This window comes from Epinephelus moara, chromosome 11 (genome assembly GCF_006386435.1).
Source record: "Epinephelus moara isolate mb chromosome 11, YSFRI_EMoa_1.0, whole genome shotgun sequence".
In the NCBI taxonomy this organism is placed as follows: domain Eukaryota; kingdom Metazoa; phylum Chordata; class Actinopteri; order Perciformes; family Serranidae; genus Epinephelus; species Epinephelus moara.
In genome coordinates this window covers 17,795,450-17,811,380 of record NC_065516.1, presented here as the reverse complement: position 1 = coordinate 17,811,380, position 15,931 = coordinate 17,795,450, and the positions used below count along the sequence as shown (strand labels likewise).

The 15,931-nt window shown below is 41.5% G+C and overlaps 2 protein-coding genes across 3 annotated transcripts in view; one reads left to right on the top strand and one right to left on the bottom strand.

Annotated features, from left to right (window-relative positions):
* LOC126398065 (uncharacterized) overlaps positions 1–14,639 on the top strand; it is a 40,497-nt gene extending 25,858 nt beyond the window's left edge. Inside the window, exons 7-8 of one of the 2 annotated variants that reach the window (XM_050057249.1) lie at positions 9,473–9,593; positions 12,357–14,639. In XM_050057249.1, the coding sequence (XP_049913206.1) occupies positions 9,473–9,523 (51 nt within the window). In that variant the 3' untranslated portion in view covers positions 9,524–9,593; positions 12,357–14,639. Of the gene's footprint in view, positions 1–1,932; positions 2,077–2,341; positions 4,226–9,472; positions 9,594–12,356 lie in introns of those variants that run through there. The other variant, XM_050057248.1, reaches the window with a different exon arrangement.
* en2a (engrailed homeobox 2a) lies at positions 4,545–8,186 on the bottom strand. Its single transcript, XM_050057247.1, has 2 exons — positions 7,281–8,186; positions 4,545–5,354 (listed from the first exon to the last, which is right to left on the bottom strand). Exons 1-2 carry the CDS (start codon positions 7,765–7,767, stop codon positions 5,035–5,037), a joined length of 807 nt encoding a protein of 268 aa, XP_049913204.1. The 5' UTR covers positions 7,768–8,186; the 3' UTR covers positions 4,545–5,034.
* Positions 14,640–15,931: the final 1,292 nt, after the last annotated feature.

Below are 15,931 nucleotides of genomic sequence, written 5' to 3'. Positions count from 1 at the left end.
GACTAAACGATCAGTCGACTAATGATCAATGTAAACAACAACCTAATCAGTGATGAGAATAATCGTCAGTTGCAGCTCTTTTGTTAAGTGTGAACAGGAAGTTAAAAATGACAACGAACTGATGATGTTTTTATTGTTTTGTTTCGTGAGGAAGATGTGCTTCATTTGTGAAAAAGATAACATATCAGCATATCATGAAAGTTAGTGTTAATTTTCAGCTTCAAAAGCACTTGATGTGATCTCTTGTAACAGAATTAGCAGAGTAACAGCAGTTTAATTTCACCAAAGCAGCAGTCAGAGTCATAGTAAATGCAGTCTGCAAAAAGTGTAACAGAAACAACTGATGCAACCTCTGTCAAAATAAGCAGATTTTTATATGAACAAAAACTCTTTATACTCTCATATGTCCCATAATGTTCTCTCATTACGGTTACCACATTTTGACCCCCCAAAAATCCGTTCATGACACATCCACGATTCAGTCAGTGAAACCAGAAGTTCTGTTGGTCAAAGCATGTTATAAACAACTTTGTGGAATTTATTGCCAAAGATTCCACGTTTTAATTTATTCCCCAAAGCAGGAAACATCCGCTAAAGCACCCAGATATGGTCGCTACATGGGAAAAAGGCACACAGAGATTTGTTTTTCCTGAATTTCGTTAAGCGAACAAAAAGAATCTTTATTGAAAAGTCTTGCATCTCTTTTCAAGGGTCGCTCAAACACGGGTGTGTGAAATGAGAGTTGCCTGGGTGTGACTTTTCCAGAAAGCATCCGCTTGCTATTGTCTGCCTAGTCAACTTCTGCAGGCCCCAGTGCCCTGACTTCCATACATGAGAGATCAAGGGTTACCAAGGTGCTTTTGAGAACGGAGGGCTCAATGTGAGAGGGGACAAACCAGTCCACAAAATACTCATTTCCTTTGCATGTTAGGTGCCCTAGTGGGGATTCAGACGGGGTCACTGACACAGCCACTGGAGGTTTTTTTTTTCTCCCCTCCATCGTTGTTCTTAATGAAAACTGTTGCTCGCCTTTTCACTGGCTTGTGACTGCTATCTGCTGCCTGTACAGTATGTGGCTCGATAATGTGCTGAGTTTGCCCAAAAGAAAGTTTGTTCAGACTCCGGCTGTTTATCCGGTGCCAGACAGAGGCACCTCATGTAGAAAAGGTAAAAGTAATTCTGTCCACCTCTCATTCTTGCCAGAAAGTTCAGTCACTGAGCCACGGCATTAACTTGTATTCTAACAAGATTAAAATATATTCGTCCTGGGGATTAGCATAGTTAGGTGTCCTTTTGCCTCTTTTTTTCCTGCACTGGTGCGGTGACAGTGGGCTTTGATCTGTGTTGCGAGGCAAGAGTCCTGGCTTGGACCTAGCCATTCGAGTGCCAAGTGTGAAATTGGCCTGATGTCATCCCCATTCTTCACCTTTTACATCTTTCACCACTTTAATTATGTTTCCGCCACAAAGCCTAGGCACCTCTGAGCAGATTCCACTCTGGCCGTAGGAAGCATTTAGAAACTGGGTAAATGACACAGTAGGGGAGGGGGAGGATGGTAGGAGAGGTCATAGCAGGATGGGGCCCTTTTGTGTTTAGAGGTAGACATTGATACTTTCCTGATGTATCCTGTGCTCACTTCCATTTTTACAGCATGAGAACTTTGTGAAATTGTCAGCAGAAAATAACTTTTATTCCAGGCGTTTTTTACAACTTCTGCATCCTGCTCCAGAGGTGTTTATTTCTCAGTGTTTTCCACCCAGATAACTGATGATTTCCACTGTCATATATTATGTTTTTACTGCAATGCAAGACTTTCCTGTTGCATGGAGCGATTAGAGGCCCAAACATGGACCACGTCTGGTCACTCGACCACCTGAATCTCACTTTTGGCGATGAGACAAATTATTCTCCGATAAAAAGCTTTTGTTCCAGCAGAATGTGCCCATGCAGCCGTACAGCTCCAGCTATTGTTCATGCATTGGTGTCCCTATCTGAACTTCGGGGAGCTCCTCTGCCGGTGAATATTTTGATGAAGGTTCCTATTGATGCGCTGAATGAAGGACCAAAACAACAGGGGTATGTGTGCATGTGAGGAGGAACAGAAATGAATGAAGTGTGTGGGGATGTGTGCGTGCCAGGCAAGAATAAAATAAAACCAAGTGATAGTAAGATGTGTGTAAGTGTATGTGTGTGTGTGTGTGTGAGGGAGGGAGAGAGTATGAGTTAGCGAGTGAGAAAGCTGTGTGTGGAGAATGGGTTACTGAGGGGCGGGAGGGGGGAAACCAGCCACCTGCAGCCATGACAGGCTTTGACCTTCATTGCTCTCTCTCCCTCTCTCTAGTGTCTCTCCCCCCCTCCCTCCCTCCCCTCTCTCTCACTCTCTCCTTTCGACTCCCATTTCTGCCTTGTGATAGAAGCACAGGCTCCTTTCAGAAGCGGCGAGGAAGACTGACCGTCGTGAAGACAGTGCTGGGAGCAGCCCTATCCGCTCTAATGCTAGTCACTGGCCGTTAGACATGGCGTTCAAAGACTAGCGGTGCAAGTATGGAAATGCAGATAAGGCATTGTTGAGGAAACATGCCTGGGAATTGTTCAAGGCTTTCCCTTGCATAATGTTTGGATGCTTTCGCAAATGTTTTAATCTCAGAACCCATGAATTTGATCCTCAATGAATGTGATGCAGAGCCGCCCATAGAATGAGGGGGTGTTTGCATGGAGAGGATTGTCATGCTATGCAAATTAATAATGTTTGTGATTGCATTTGTGGATATTTGACATCTGGCAACATTTCTTTACAACTATTTTTGTGTGTATTTCTCTTTTCTGGCGAGTAATGCATTTGTTTTTTGTAGATAATAATGCCTGCAGAAGCTCAGCATTGAGTCGCTGCTTCAGCCAGGCCTCAGTTATTTTTTCTTCTGTGTTTTAATGACAATACATATCACGTAAAGATGCCAGAGACTTGCTTGTGTATAATCTTCAAGGTTTATTTACTCTTCTTTTGCAGTTTTTCAGGAGGCAGTTAATTACACAATTAATACATGATACAAATTATGTACATTTATACCAAAGAATACTCCCAACATAAAATAAAAAATAGCATTGTATTCTACAACTCTGTGTTGTAATTTTATTTAAACATGTTCATATATAGATAGATATACGCTGATGAGTAAATTCATAATGTCGTACCAGCAGTTTTTCATAAAGGCATTAAACTTGAATAGTCTGCATTTGAAGTAATACTGCTTCTCTGATTCGGCACAGTTCTGTTTCATAAAAAGTTCACACTTGAACTTTTAAGGCAAAGTGTGTTTCTGTTTGGTGGATTTTAATTCACACACACTTTTTGCAGATACACAACAAAAACACTTTGAAAGGCAAAAAGTCCACAATTTGGTATGGATACAGTCTAAAACTTAGCTCGATCATACTCCTGTCAATAAAGACCAAAGTTTATAAACACAGTTATTTGCCCAAGTACAACAAATTGCAGCTTTCATGCAAAGGCCCCATAAACTATTTTTCATTCACAAAAAAAAAAACAAAAGAAAACAAAAAGAAGTTATTGCAAGATAAACAAGCAGTGTAAACACCTCAGATATCTACTCTAAAGCAACACTGGTCATTGGATAGATTTTTTTTCTCAATATAATCTATATAAATACACATATGAAGTCCTTTCAACAACGATAAGAGATTTCCAACATTTGTAATACAGTCACTGACGGATTTGCCTTCTTTTTATGATAAATGGATATGTAATAAAACTGTATATAGAGAAAGATTTAACAAGAACATCCAATAACCTGCTTTTATAGTCTATATAATCCAGAGTGCGCAGAATGGTTGCCATCATTGTCTTTATGCTACAGAGTTGTTCTGTGACTTTATAGGCAGCATTATAGCCTTCAATTCAGTTAGCTACAAAAAAAACAGATTCATATTGCTAGTTAAAAACTATAATAGCTGCACTGATGCATTGGTATAACGAAGGGAATACGCACATATTTTAAAGGCTATGAGACGACCACATGCATATAAGCGAGGCCCTAACTTAGCTTTTTAGTTCAGTGGCGTGTTAGACAAAAAAAAGTCACTTCTAATAAACTGTTCCTGTGGTTTTTCTTTTTTTAAAAACGTATCAAAATTCATTGTCTGCCCAATTAGCTCTGCAACTGACACTCAAGAAAAACATTTCCTCTGTCCGCTTCTTTTTTTTTTTTTGTTTACATTAAAACAACCAAGGAAACCGACAAGCATGGAAATAAAACTCGTGTTAGCATTTATTTAAATTCACAGTAGCCTGGATGCAGCAGAAAAATATTCTTTGGACTTCAGTTGGTTCACTTTCACTGACAGATGGAAACGTCAAGTGCCAGTTATAGTTCAGTGTAAAATGATGACAATCATGGGTAGCCTATAGAAAAATGGTGGGTGTAAGCGTTTGTACCTCCTGGTGGGGGGATGCGGGGGGGGGGCGACAAACAATGAAAACATACCTTTATACAACATCTTTTTATAGACGTGATATTGCAGANGGTTTTTCCCCCGGGGGGGGGGGGGGGGGGGGGGGGGCGACAAACAATGAAAACATACCTTTATACAACATCTTTTTATAGACGTGATATTGCAGAAATATCTCTCTCTTTTTTTTAATCAATTTATGCTGGTATACTCTATACACTGGCCCTTTATTCGATGAAATTATTGCATTGTAGGCTTGACAAAACCTCCCATAGAACGAAAAATCACTATAATATTCCTATAGGAAGCTATAGAGACTTATAAATATTCCTGTAGGGACTCTTTGCAGTCCAGTGAGCTTTCTTTTTTTTTTTAAATTTCCTGTATGTATCTGTGTGGGTCAGCTTTATAGTGATAGTAATAGAGCTTTGTGGTATTTTTATCTGCTGTGGCAACTTTAAATATTCCTGTACTGTAGGTAGAGTTTTGCGGTGATATCTCTATAAAAATCTATCAGACTACTATAGGTTCTTTTTCGTCAGGAGGCTGCTGTGACTTCTCTGGAAATCAATCGCTGTCTGATTTTTCGTCTTTCGACGAGATGGTGGCGTGATTGTACAGTCCTTGTGCCATCAGGTGCAAGGCCAGGCTGTTTTTTGCGCCAGTGGCCTTCTTGATTTTGGCCCTCTTGTTCTGAAACCAGATCTTGATCTGGGACTCGTTCAGGCCCAGCTCCTGCGCCAGGTTCTGCCGCCTCTGCTCGGTCAGATAGCGATTTGTCTGAAACTCCGATTTTAGTCTTTGCAGCTGCTCTGCTGTGAAGGCCGTCCGTGGTCGCTTGTCCTCTTTGCTGGTCGTTTTCTTCTTTGGTTTGCGAGATCTTGGCCCTGCAGTGTGGGGGGGGATATGGGGGTGAGGGGGGGTCACAGACAAACATATATTGGTTTGTTAGCATCCAAACATGCTCATAAATATGCGCAAAGAATAAAAGCATGGGTGATAATCAGGGAAACGGCATATTTACAACTTTATAAATGAAAAAACAAAGATTGTTAAGCTTTCTCATTAAAATACTAACCCCACGTATAACTAGTATTCTGATATACCTCTTCACATTTAGGATAACACCAACATGTTTACGCAAAGCTCGTGCGTAAAGTCTGTTTTCCATATGTTAAACATACTTCATCTGCAAAATCGAGAAATAAGTAAACAAATGTTTCATCAGACATATGTTGCCATAAAGTGACCGTGTCTTTAGAAGGTTTTTGCATTTAAAAAAAATCACAAAATTAAGTTCTATTGTTCCCCTCACATCTTTTTTGTAAACTTGTAAAAAATGAGGAGCGCTGGTTGTAAAATGTTGACACGTCCACTGGAAAAAAAAACACACACCCAAGAATCAAAACCTCCCCTCCCTCCCTGTTTCTATGCCTCTTCCTCGCTTACACACATATACGTACATGTGTACACACACACACACACACACACACACACACACACACCACGCTGACACTGTCTGTAGTAATAAGGAATTATTAACCAATAGGACAACACTTGGAAAAAAACATCACTGACACATCTCAGCCACTGTTTGGAAATACAGGATACAGTTCAATGCAGCTACTTTGCATTTTTTTGTTTTCGTGGGCCTCTCGAGGAGCTCCTCAGTGGGCAAACGTGAAGAGAATGTGAGCAGCGCACATTAGATACACGTTAATTTTCCATCTGGATAGAGGCCTGTTTAGTGGAGCTTCGCACTTAGTGTTTGGCTCCCTCCTCCAAACAGTGTGGAAAACATTAATGAAACCACATAACACAGGCCGAACCTTTATACTGATGAATCAGCGTGTGTGTGTGAGAGAGTGTGTGTGTGTGTTTCTTTTTTTTTTTTTCAAGCAGCCCATATAAAAACTGTGCAGCTCTACAACTCGTAGTAGTCGCCTACGCCACTCCATACAGCGTTACATAATGCATGAGAACAAGTTGTACTCCACTTTTCATACACTCTAAGAAAAAATACACCTGATGTAAACTTTTCTGCAGACTGGCAACTTACAGGTTTTGTTTCCTTATAATTAAAGATAAGAAATAATACAGAAAACCCTTCACCACTGGCTGGTAGAAACAGAAGCTATGGGAGCGTCCATTGTGAAATCAGATGCATATTTAATTCATCCCCAACACAACTCGCCTAACGCTTCTGAGCAGCAAAATAGCTACAACAATTATTATTTTGCAGACCTGCAGATTTTCTGGATGCAGCCTGTCACCGCGCTGCTGTTTACTATATGTAGGACCCCAGTATTATCATATTCATAACCTGAGGAAATATACAAGAGACTGCCTGCATGGGAACATTTTAGTGCAGAAAATATCTGTGCGTAATGGTTGCGTAAAAAGGGTTTTTGTGCATTTTGGAGAGGAGTTAACATATGCAGAATTAAGTTAAGTTTTGCAGCCTAAAAGAAATATTTTTTCTTTCTTGTTTGCATTTAAAATATGCCCACTCTCACCAAAAAGCCCCCTTTTTAATTTGGTTTTATGTGGTAGCCTATTTTTCCTGCGTTGTGCAAAGACACGCTGATCGTGCAGCTACTCTACCTCAAGATTTCTGCATTAATTATTATATTTTTTAAAAATCTAAATTGATTTATCTTCAGTAAAATGTCATCTTGCGCTGCGCAGCACGCTTCGCCACAGCCTACTCTACTTCGGAGAAGTCGGTCAAGGCATCCGGGGTCAGTGTTACGGGGTATTTCAGGTTACCGGGAATACGGTATAGAGTAAAACGCATGCACGGTGCCACCAACCTGAAGAAGGCCTGTCCGAGTATCTGGTGCAGTACACCCAGGCTGGCCACAGCATGGGCTGAGGCTGGGATGGGTTTGAGCTGGCTTGGGAACTGTCTGAGTCTGAGCTTAGGCACTGGTCTCCGCTCTCCCCGCGGGGTTTCAGCGGCTCCTCGGCGGCTATAGCGGGCTTCTTGGTCCCGGTAACCGTGTGTGGAGTGGAGGTCCCCTCCGCCGGCACCGTGTTCCCCACCGGCTCGGTTTGAGGGGCGTCGGGGCTGCTGTGGCTCTCCCGCGATGCCACGCTGTTCTCTTCGCGGTTTGCGCCCCCGTCCTTTTTCCGTCCGAAATCCGGCCGCAGGATGTTGTCGATGAAGAAATTGGTGACCCGGTGAGGGATCTGCAGGTTCCCCGGCGCCTGTAAGAGGGGAAGGATGGCTCTGTTGGATTCATCCGCCGACTCCTGCCGCTCCACCACGTCTCTGTTGCCGTGATCATTTTCTTCCATACTGATTCACTTTCCCCGCTTTACTCTCTTTAACCCCTTTATCGCTCTCTCCGCTGCAATAAAATTCGCAAAGAACTTCAGGGGAAATTAAAATTGCAGGAAAAAAAGCTGCACGCGTGAAATAAATAAAAAAATAAAACTCAAATACTAGTGAGTGCCTTGGACACCATGCAAAGCCTTGCGGTAGTGTCCTCTGAGAAAAGCATACTTTTTTGACATATATTCCCTCAACCTCGGGTTACAACTGATAGCGCACAGCTAAAACATGTGCCATTTGCGCACCGTCCAATTTAGTGTTATCCGATTTCAGTGTGCTCAGTAATGCCTACACCTAAACTAAACTAAGGGTAAATAAAGAGGCTCCTAAACTGATGCTCTAATACTCTCACTCTGGAGTTTTGTTCTTATTTTCAATACGAGCCCCCCGAGTGACGTTTTCCCACCGTCCTCCCAGACACGTGCCTTGCACCAATAGGATGGCAGAAACCAGGCCACGTGATGCAGACTCCAGAGCAGTCCACAAACGCCCATCCTCGCCTTAGTAAAGGGAAAGAGTCCTGGACTGACGGAGGGAGAAGCCTAATTTAAATCCAGTGCATGCTCACAGATACCCCCCAATAATTAATCTGTGTTTATGAAACTGTAACTTAATTTTTTGGAGTTTTAGTTTGCAGAAGGGGAAACACGATGCACACCAGCTTGTCTGTGTTTATTAAAAACAATGGGAGATTGAAGCATCGGCTGTCAAAGTAGGTTGTGGGGACCCCCGGGGTTCCTCGCTTGCAGGGCAGGGAGGGATTCCCAGTAAAACAAGAAATGGTACATTTTTACCACATTTTAATGCACTATAACACATTTTCGGTGCACATAAGTTGCATTCAGGACACTTTAAGACACCCTTAGTGCAATACAGTTTGATTTAAAAAACAATAACAACCAAAAATCTTCTCATTTAAACGCAAATTAGACAAAAATCCTTGCGTAAAGGGTAAAATAGACCAGTGTGGATGCATTTGGGGATCCGTGACGTGCAAATCTTTGTGCAACATGTGTTAAAATATCATCTGAAAATACACCTTTTTAGACAACACTGAAAACACCATTATTAGCATGAACACTACACGATATCTGCATTAAATGTCATTATAGCACCTGTAAGGTTAGCTGGACTCAGAGTAAGTTAAAGTCAGATTGTCCTGGCCAAGGTTAAATGCGTAAAACAGAGCAGCTGCATGTCTGTATGCTCATATTTAGAGCTAAAGCTGGAGTAACTGTATTTTGTTGTATTGAAATTAAATCTAAAAACATGCATCTTTATTTTAAACCATAGCAGCAACGCATTTACTGTTTTATCTTGTAATGTAACCACTTTATTTGCAGGATGTGCCTAATGTGACGTGTTGCTTTCAGTCGAGTCATAATTGGCAACAAAATGCATCAAAACTGAAATGTGACAGCCAAAGAGTTTCCCCCCCTGTCTGGCTCTCAAAACGCGCAGAGATGTGCCTTAAGTATTTTTGATGTTCTCATGTTCGCCTGTCGTGACGCTGCGGTCGACCAAGAACTGGGTCCATATCCCTTTAAAAGAAATCAGTGATGCAAACAAACTGTTTTGTGCACGGTGCTCAGGATACTGAGTCGCGCCAAAGACAAAACTTTGAGTAACTTTGCTGACCAGGGCTAAGTTTGCTTTTTCTCCTCCCAGGACGCCACCGGGCTGCAGGGATGGCGCAGCCGGTTCTCCGCTGGCGTTTGAACCGGGGCTGCGCGTAAAAGAAAAAAGGGGGCATCGAGGAGGACCAGAGGAGCAGCAAGACTCAGACTGAGTGAGGAGCCTTTGAACAATTCAGTTAGGGAAGTCAGACTGCTGCTTTCTTTTTATTATAACAAGCATCTGTTGTCTGTTCTTTTAGTTTTTTGGGGAGTGGGAGTAACTTGGATCCACATTTCTAAAGCGCACACAGGACGTTGCTGTATAATGTGATTATTTTATGACAGATTGTTCAGATTTATTTGAGCTGTGGTGACGTTTGCCATAAAAATATGTGTTTTTTTGGATGCTGTGGAGGTTGCAACAATAACCTGCTGTCCAAAACTATTGTTTAAATGTGCATTTGTGACACGTTGGACCCTGTAATTTAAACTCGAGTCTGGTATTGTCCTGCGGGAAACAATCTATCCTTGACTTTTCACTTGTTAAACACAGCCTTTGTGCAAATTGCAAAGCGATTATTGTGAAGTCTTACTAGCTAAAATATTTGTTTGGGGTTAATCTTGGGTTTGCGTCCAAACGCGTATGGACACCTCATATGCGCACAGATTCACAAAATACCACATCACAGGCTTTAGGCTGACCCCTTGATAGTATTCCTCTTTTCAAAGAGAATTCTTGCCTTCTGACATTGCTGCATTTTAAATAGTGTTATCCCCCAAAATCTACCTGAACGCCCTTTTTCTCCTCTCTCACATGGCCCCCATATCACAAAGGGCCCATCCAGGCTCTCCCGTCGGCTGCTGAAGTGAAAGTTGGGAGTGAAAGATGTAATTAGACAGGCCACTCTCATGCTGCGATTGTTTCTCACTTGTGAGGGGAAGCGCAGATTAATGTTGAGCGCTAAATAAGCAGCAGACAATGGAGGCACAGACAGGCCGCTACCGCCTGGGCTTGGCCTCTAACCTCACAGCAAAACACTCATGTCTGGAGGAAATGACACCATTTCAGCCTCTGAATTATAATACAAGCCTGTGTGCACTGCAGAAAACACACTAAAACACACCATCTATGCTTCTAATAAGCCACAGAATTGTATTTTTCTTTAAAAACTAACACATCTGGCTCTTTTTTCACTTGTTTCTATTTTGAAGCGACGTTTTAAAACAAAAAAAAATGAGAATGATGGTTGCGGATCGGGATTTTACGCACAAGGATACCCTTTACAAGAAATGCTCCAAATAGGTGAAAGAGCAGTGTGCAGGGGTCATCTCACCCCACTGCAGCTTTTAGCTGCAAAACATGCTTTTTAATACTCAAAACTAGACCATGTGTATTTTTTGCAGTGTATACCGTACAGCACATAATCCTACTATTGTGGGGTTTTGATTCACCATTGTTTGGTGACTTTTACTGGCTTGTTTTGCTTTGTGGTGGTAAAATGTGTCCTGTTTTAGCAGAATGTTTACTCACTGATGATTTCTGTAGTTTGACATATGAGCTAGACTAACTTTTACTGGTTAGAGATGAAAACACGCTGTAGGACAGTTTGTCCTGGTTGGTGAAGGGTTAAAATAGTGTAGCATCCAATTTATTCGCATATTACCATTGTTTTTATTTTATTTTCGCAAGAAAAGTCAGGAAATAATCAACTTATATGAAGCTTTTAGTAAGTCTGTTTTAAAAAAAAAAAAATTATTTAATATTGTGTCTGACTTTTTTTTTTGGTGGCATGCTTGCTTTGTAGTTTTATTGTCTTCCTCTTCATCGGCTGTGTTGCTTTAGAAAGTGAAGCCCCCTCATATTTAGTCTTTGGATGTTTGTTTCTTAAAATATTGATTGAGACAGTTGGGAAAATGGGATTTTAAAAGGAAGCTTTTATGATGGTAGCTCACCCTTGGACATAATTTTTTTGTTTTGTATCCAGGCCTGTCCAGACGCGGTGAAATTGATACATGAATGCACAGTATTTTTTATTTTTCTTGCCTGTATCATGATCAAAAACTGACGTTAAAACGTGCACACACGTGCTTAATAAGCAGGCCTCAGTTTTTTGTATTACAGACGTGTGTAGTTTTTATCCAAGGTGACTTTAAAACCTGTGCATGTGCAGCTTTTCCACATTGTGATAAAACATCCAGTGTTCCAACAGGCTTGTAGTTAAAGACGAGGCGACTATTATAAACCAGTTCCTGATTATTTAAAATGTCTGCCATCCTCAACACAAATGTTTCATATTCTTATTTGCTCTTATTTCCACAGCACTCTGTCACGTAACAAATAGCCGCCAGCAGCTGGGTCAAATCGATGATATGAAGTTTTGGAAAATTCCTGTTACCATTGCTTGTATTTGCCAACACTCGAGCACATTATCAGCAACGCAGCCTGTTATTTTGGCTATTTTAAAGGTGTAAACTGCCTCATAGTTAAAGCATAGCTTGTATAAAGTGAGTATTTATCATGAATACATTCTGTTCTTGTTCAAGGAAGCAGGAAATATTGATTATTGCACATGTCAGGTTGTGCTAAATTAGTGAATGCTTCAGATTCTCATGTCTTTTCTCTTGTTTGTTTCAAAAAGCACCAGAGAGTGTGTTGTGCTCTGCAATGAAGGGTTAATATTCCCTATTTTTGATTAAAAACATGCTGTTTGAACGTCTGATTTTGTTTCCATGCAGCCTATAAATCCAGCAACTGGGTCTATTTCATATTCACTTATAGCTCCACACCCCCTCCCCCTCCTCCTCCCCCTCCTCCTCGCGCTCACACATATATACACACCCCTCCTACTACTATAATAAATCGCATGCATTGTGCGCATGTGCCCTGTCCTTGAGTTCCTATAACCTATTTTTTTCCTCTGTATTTTCCTTGGTAGGATTGTCTTACACGTCACCAGCGCTCAGTACTATGGAGTACTACAAAAGGTGACGCGCAGAAGGAGGATTTGTGAATGGACGCCGTGATGTGTGCCAGCTCACAGATCAGAGGGTGGTGGGACCTCTGCAGATGCACCCTGAGCCCCCTCCAACCCCACCCCTACCCCAGCAACACCCCCCCTCCTCCTCCTCCTCCTCCTCTTCCTCCCCTCCCTCCCCTCCCTCCCTCTCCCGGCCACCATCCCTCCCTCCAGATGAATGGGGGTCTCTAAAAGATATCAGCTCTGTCACCATGCAGGGGTCGGACCAAATCCTCCAGCTTCCTGTGCCTTTCAAAACCTGAAAGCAAGTCTCTCCTATTTGATGATCCTGTATGATTTTTTTTGTTGTGCTTTTGTGGGCCTGGAAGCTCGCTGCCCCCTGTTTTTTTTTCATCCCGGGTCAGCCAAGAGCATGGCAGCCGAATTAGACAAGATTAGAAGCGGGCCTAATTGCGTATAGTCTCCACTGCAAAAAGTCAAATGAGTTTAGAAAGAAAACTAAAATAAATTGTAGGATTTGGTGAGATAGTTCCATCTGTTTCCAAAGCTCCGTTGTTTTCCAGGAATTTTCCAGAACGTGTAGTGTGTTGAGTGTTGGAGAAAAGTGCAGATCACAAGAAATTTAAGTGGAAAAATATAAATTTGGGTTAAAAACAAATGCAGTAAAATGATCGAATTGGTGCATTTGTGCCACTTGTGTTAAGATATGGATATTTTTGGTGCGTAAAACACGAACCCATGCGTCATTTACTGCTCATATGTTAAAGCTAATTTGGGTTAACTCATAAACTGCTTCTTATTCTTCTTTAAAAGCTACAACATGATATAAAACTGAAGATTGGCTTTTTAGTTTTAAGGAAAACATGTAGTGAGGCTGTGCTCCTCAAAGTCAGATTAATTTATTTTTGCCTCTGCTGCCAAACAGCCTTCCAGATATGCTTTACCCCACTATTTATTCATCATACATCACCGTATGTAGATGATGTCTATATAATTTTTGCCTTGGTGTGGATGTGTTTACAGAGGAATCCTCTGGAGTCGCCACGCAGCGGACTTTGGGGCTGTTGGATCTTCTGGTTTCAGCCCTTTATAGGTTTTAATAACTCTTAATCCGTCTGATCGGTCTGGCGTAGATAAGTCTCATTTGAATTGGGATTGTTCTTCAGGAGCGGCTCGTATTTCTCCACAGAAGTCTCAAACAGAAGCTTAGCACAAACAACTGCACCACCCTGAGCGCAATTAAGGCCTCAGCTAAATTGGATGAAGGCTAATTGAATGCAGCTGAGCTCCCATCAGCAAACTCCTGAACGCTTCACTAATGTGAGGAAGATGTTCGGCGGGTAGTCTGTGATTTTTCCACGTTTTTTAATATTTCTTAAAGTGCCCAAAAAAGTGAAACAAAACAGCAGCACTCCTGTTTGAATTTCCACTTTATTCTGGAAGTAGAAAAAATATTTTTTTAAAGTTTTCTTATCTCTCATAAGAGGAAAAATAGGTGAGGAAAAGTTCCTGCAGTGTTGGATGTAGAGTAGGAAACTTGTAAACTAGACCAACATAAAACTGTGGCAAGTTTTGAACATTTAACATTGATTTTTGGGTTTGCCCAAGTAGAAAATATAGTTTTAACAAAGTTGGTGAGCAGGTAGGTGTGTGGATCCTAAAAAATGTGTGCTAAGAGCCCGAGTTGGTCCCCGTGAGGTTTTATTCAATTTCTCAATTTTTAATTGCAAAAAACGGAATTTGAAATCAAACTTCAAGGCTAAAATAACACACCATCCAGCTCTGACTAAAAAAATAAAACAAAAATACATAGATAGACACACCCCAAAATATATCACAGTTTCAGGAGTAAACGCAACACAAAAATAATTTGATTTTTATAGGAAATTCATGCCAAACGTGAATTGTTTTAAAATCACTGCACACCTTATTTATTTTATTGTGAAATTATTTATACCCAGAAGATGGTTAAAACAGCCAGTCCAGAATTGTTACTTTAAGGCTTCATTAAAGGAAATAAAGGGTTACAAAAAAGAAAGAAACATATGCGTAAGGAACAGGACGCGTAAAGACGCTTAGCCATATGGAGCAGAAACATCCTCTCTCAGACCTAAAGCCTGTAACTTTGAATTAAGGTTTCACTGTTATTACCACGTCTAAATAAACATATAAAAGTCATCTGGCTGATGAGTTTTTATTTCTTAATAATTTCCCCACAAGCCTCAAAGTGTCATGTTGGTGATACTCAACTGGTGTCAGGCCCGCAGTGTTTTCCACCTACTGTAGTTTTCCAGCTGCTCGCCTGGACTTTCCACGTCTTACTTGTGACCTGCACGTGGTGCCTATTTCCGTAAGGTTAATGGGTTTACATTCTCCGTCATACAGAACAAATAGGGGGAGTAATGGAGGGGGGGCAAGGGGGGGGGGGGGGTATGAATGGAAATGCTGCTAAACAGATCTTAAAGAAAAGCCAGTGTAATGTAAAAGTCTACCTGATGCTCACTGACCCCCGCTAACCCCCTTAAAGTTTTTGCTCCTTTGCGGGGCACCCAGGATGCTTCACGGGCTTTGGATCGTCCAAATGCCTCGTGCACCTGTCTCGAGGTCCCTATACGTGCGTTTATGAGCAAGGAGGAACAAGTGGGAGGGAGACAGGTGGAAAGCACTTGCTGAAGGATGAAGTGTTATCTGAGAGCAAGTTTACGCATGCAGACAGAACAGTGGGATATCAGGTCACCACACCAAAATGTGTAATATTTTGAGTTTATTTCGTTTAAAGATCATGTAAATATCCTGCATATCAAAGGCGGGAGAGCATGTGGAAGCAGGGGTGCATTTTTAGGAAGTGTGTGTTAAAAGATAAGGCTGGATACACACGTGTGGAAACTAGTAGAAGACATTTATTTTAACAAAACTGACATTTTTTAACATGAATTAATGCAGGAAAGGCGCAGATTGGTGCGTAAAAATCAGTGTTTGATGCTCAAAATTTCCAAATGTTTCATAAATGTCCCTCCAAATTTTGAAAAGGAAACCTACACCCTTTACTAGATACGTCTCCAAATTGTATTTATCTTAAATCTGAACAACTTTTAAAGTAGTTCAAACTTGCAGCCCTGCAACCTGTGGCCCACCATAAGGAATTATACACAGACATACATTTACAAATGTCAAACCAGCACTCCAGTTGTGATCATATCACAGCACAGACTTTTAAAAGTTAGGCATTAAAATGAAAAGTTGTCACACAGAGAAAATGCCCAGCATGCCTTCAAGCTTTTCCCTCCCGTTTATTTCTGATTTCAGATCGGAGTTCACTCTAAATGTGCGAAACAATTCATGTTATGCCTCCGTGTCCAGCTTGCAACTTTAATTATAGTGGAAGGAGGTCAGTCATAAGCGGGTTTCCGACCCCTCTCCCTGTGTGGCATCGCGCCCTGCGCCGTTTCCAACTCGCCAAAATAGTGCTGGACTCCCCTGAAAGCGCCATGTGCGACGGAGTCCCTTTCACCCCGCGTGCACCTGAGTTGTTT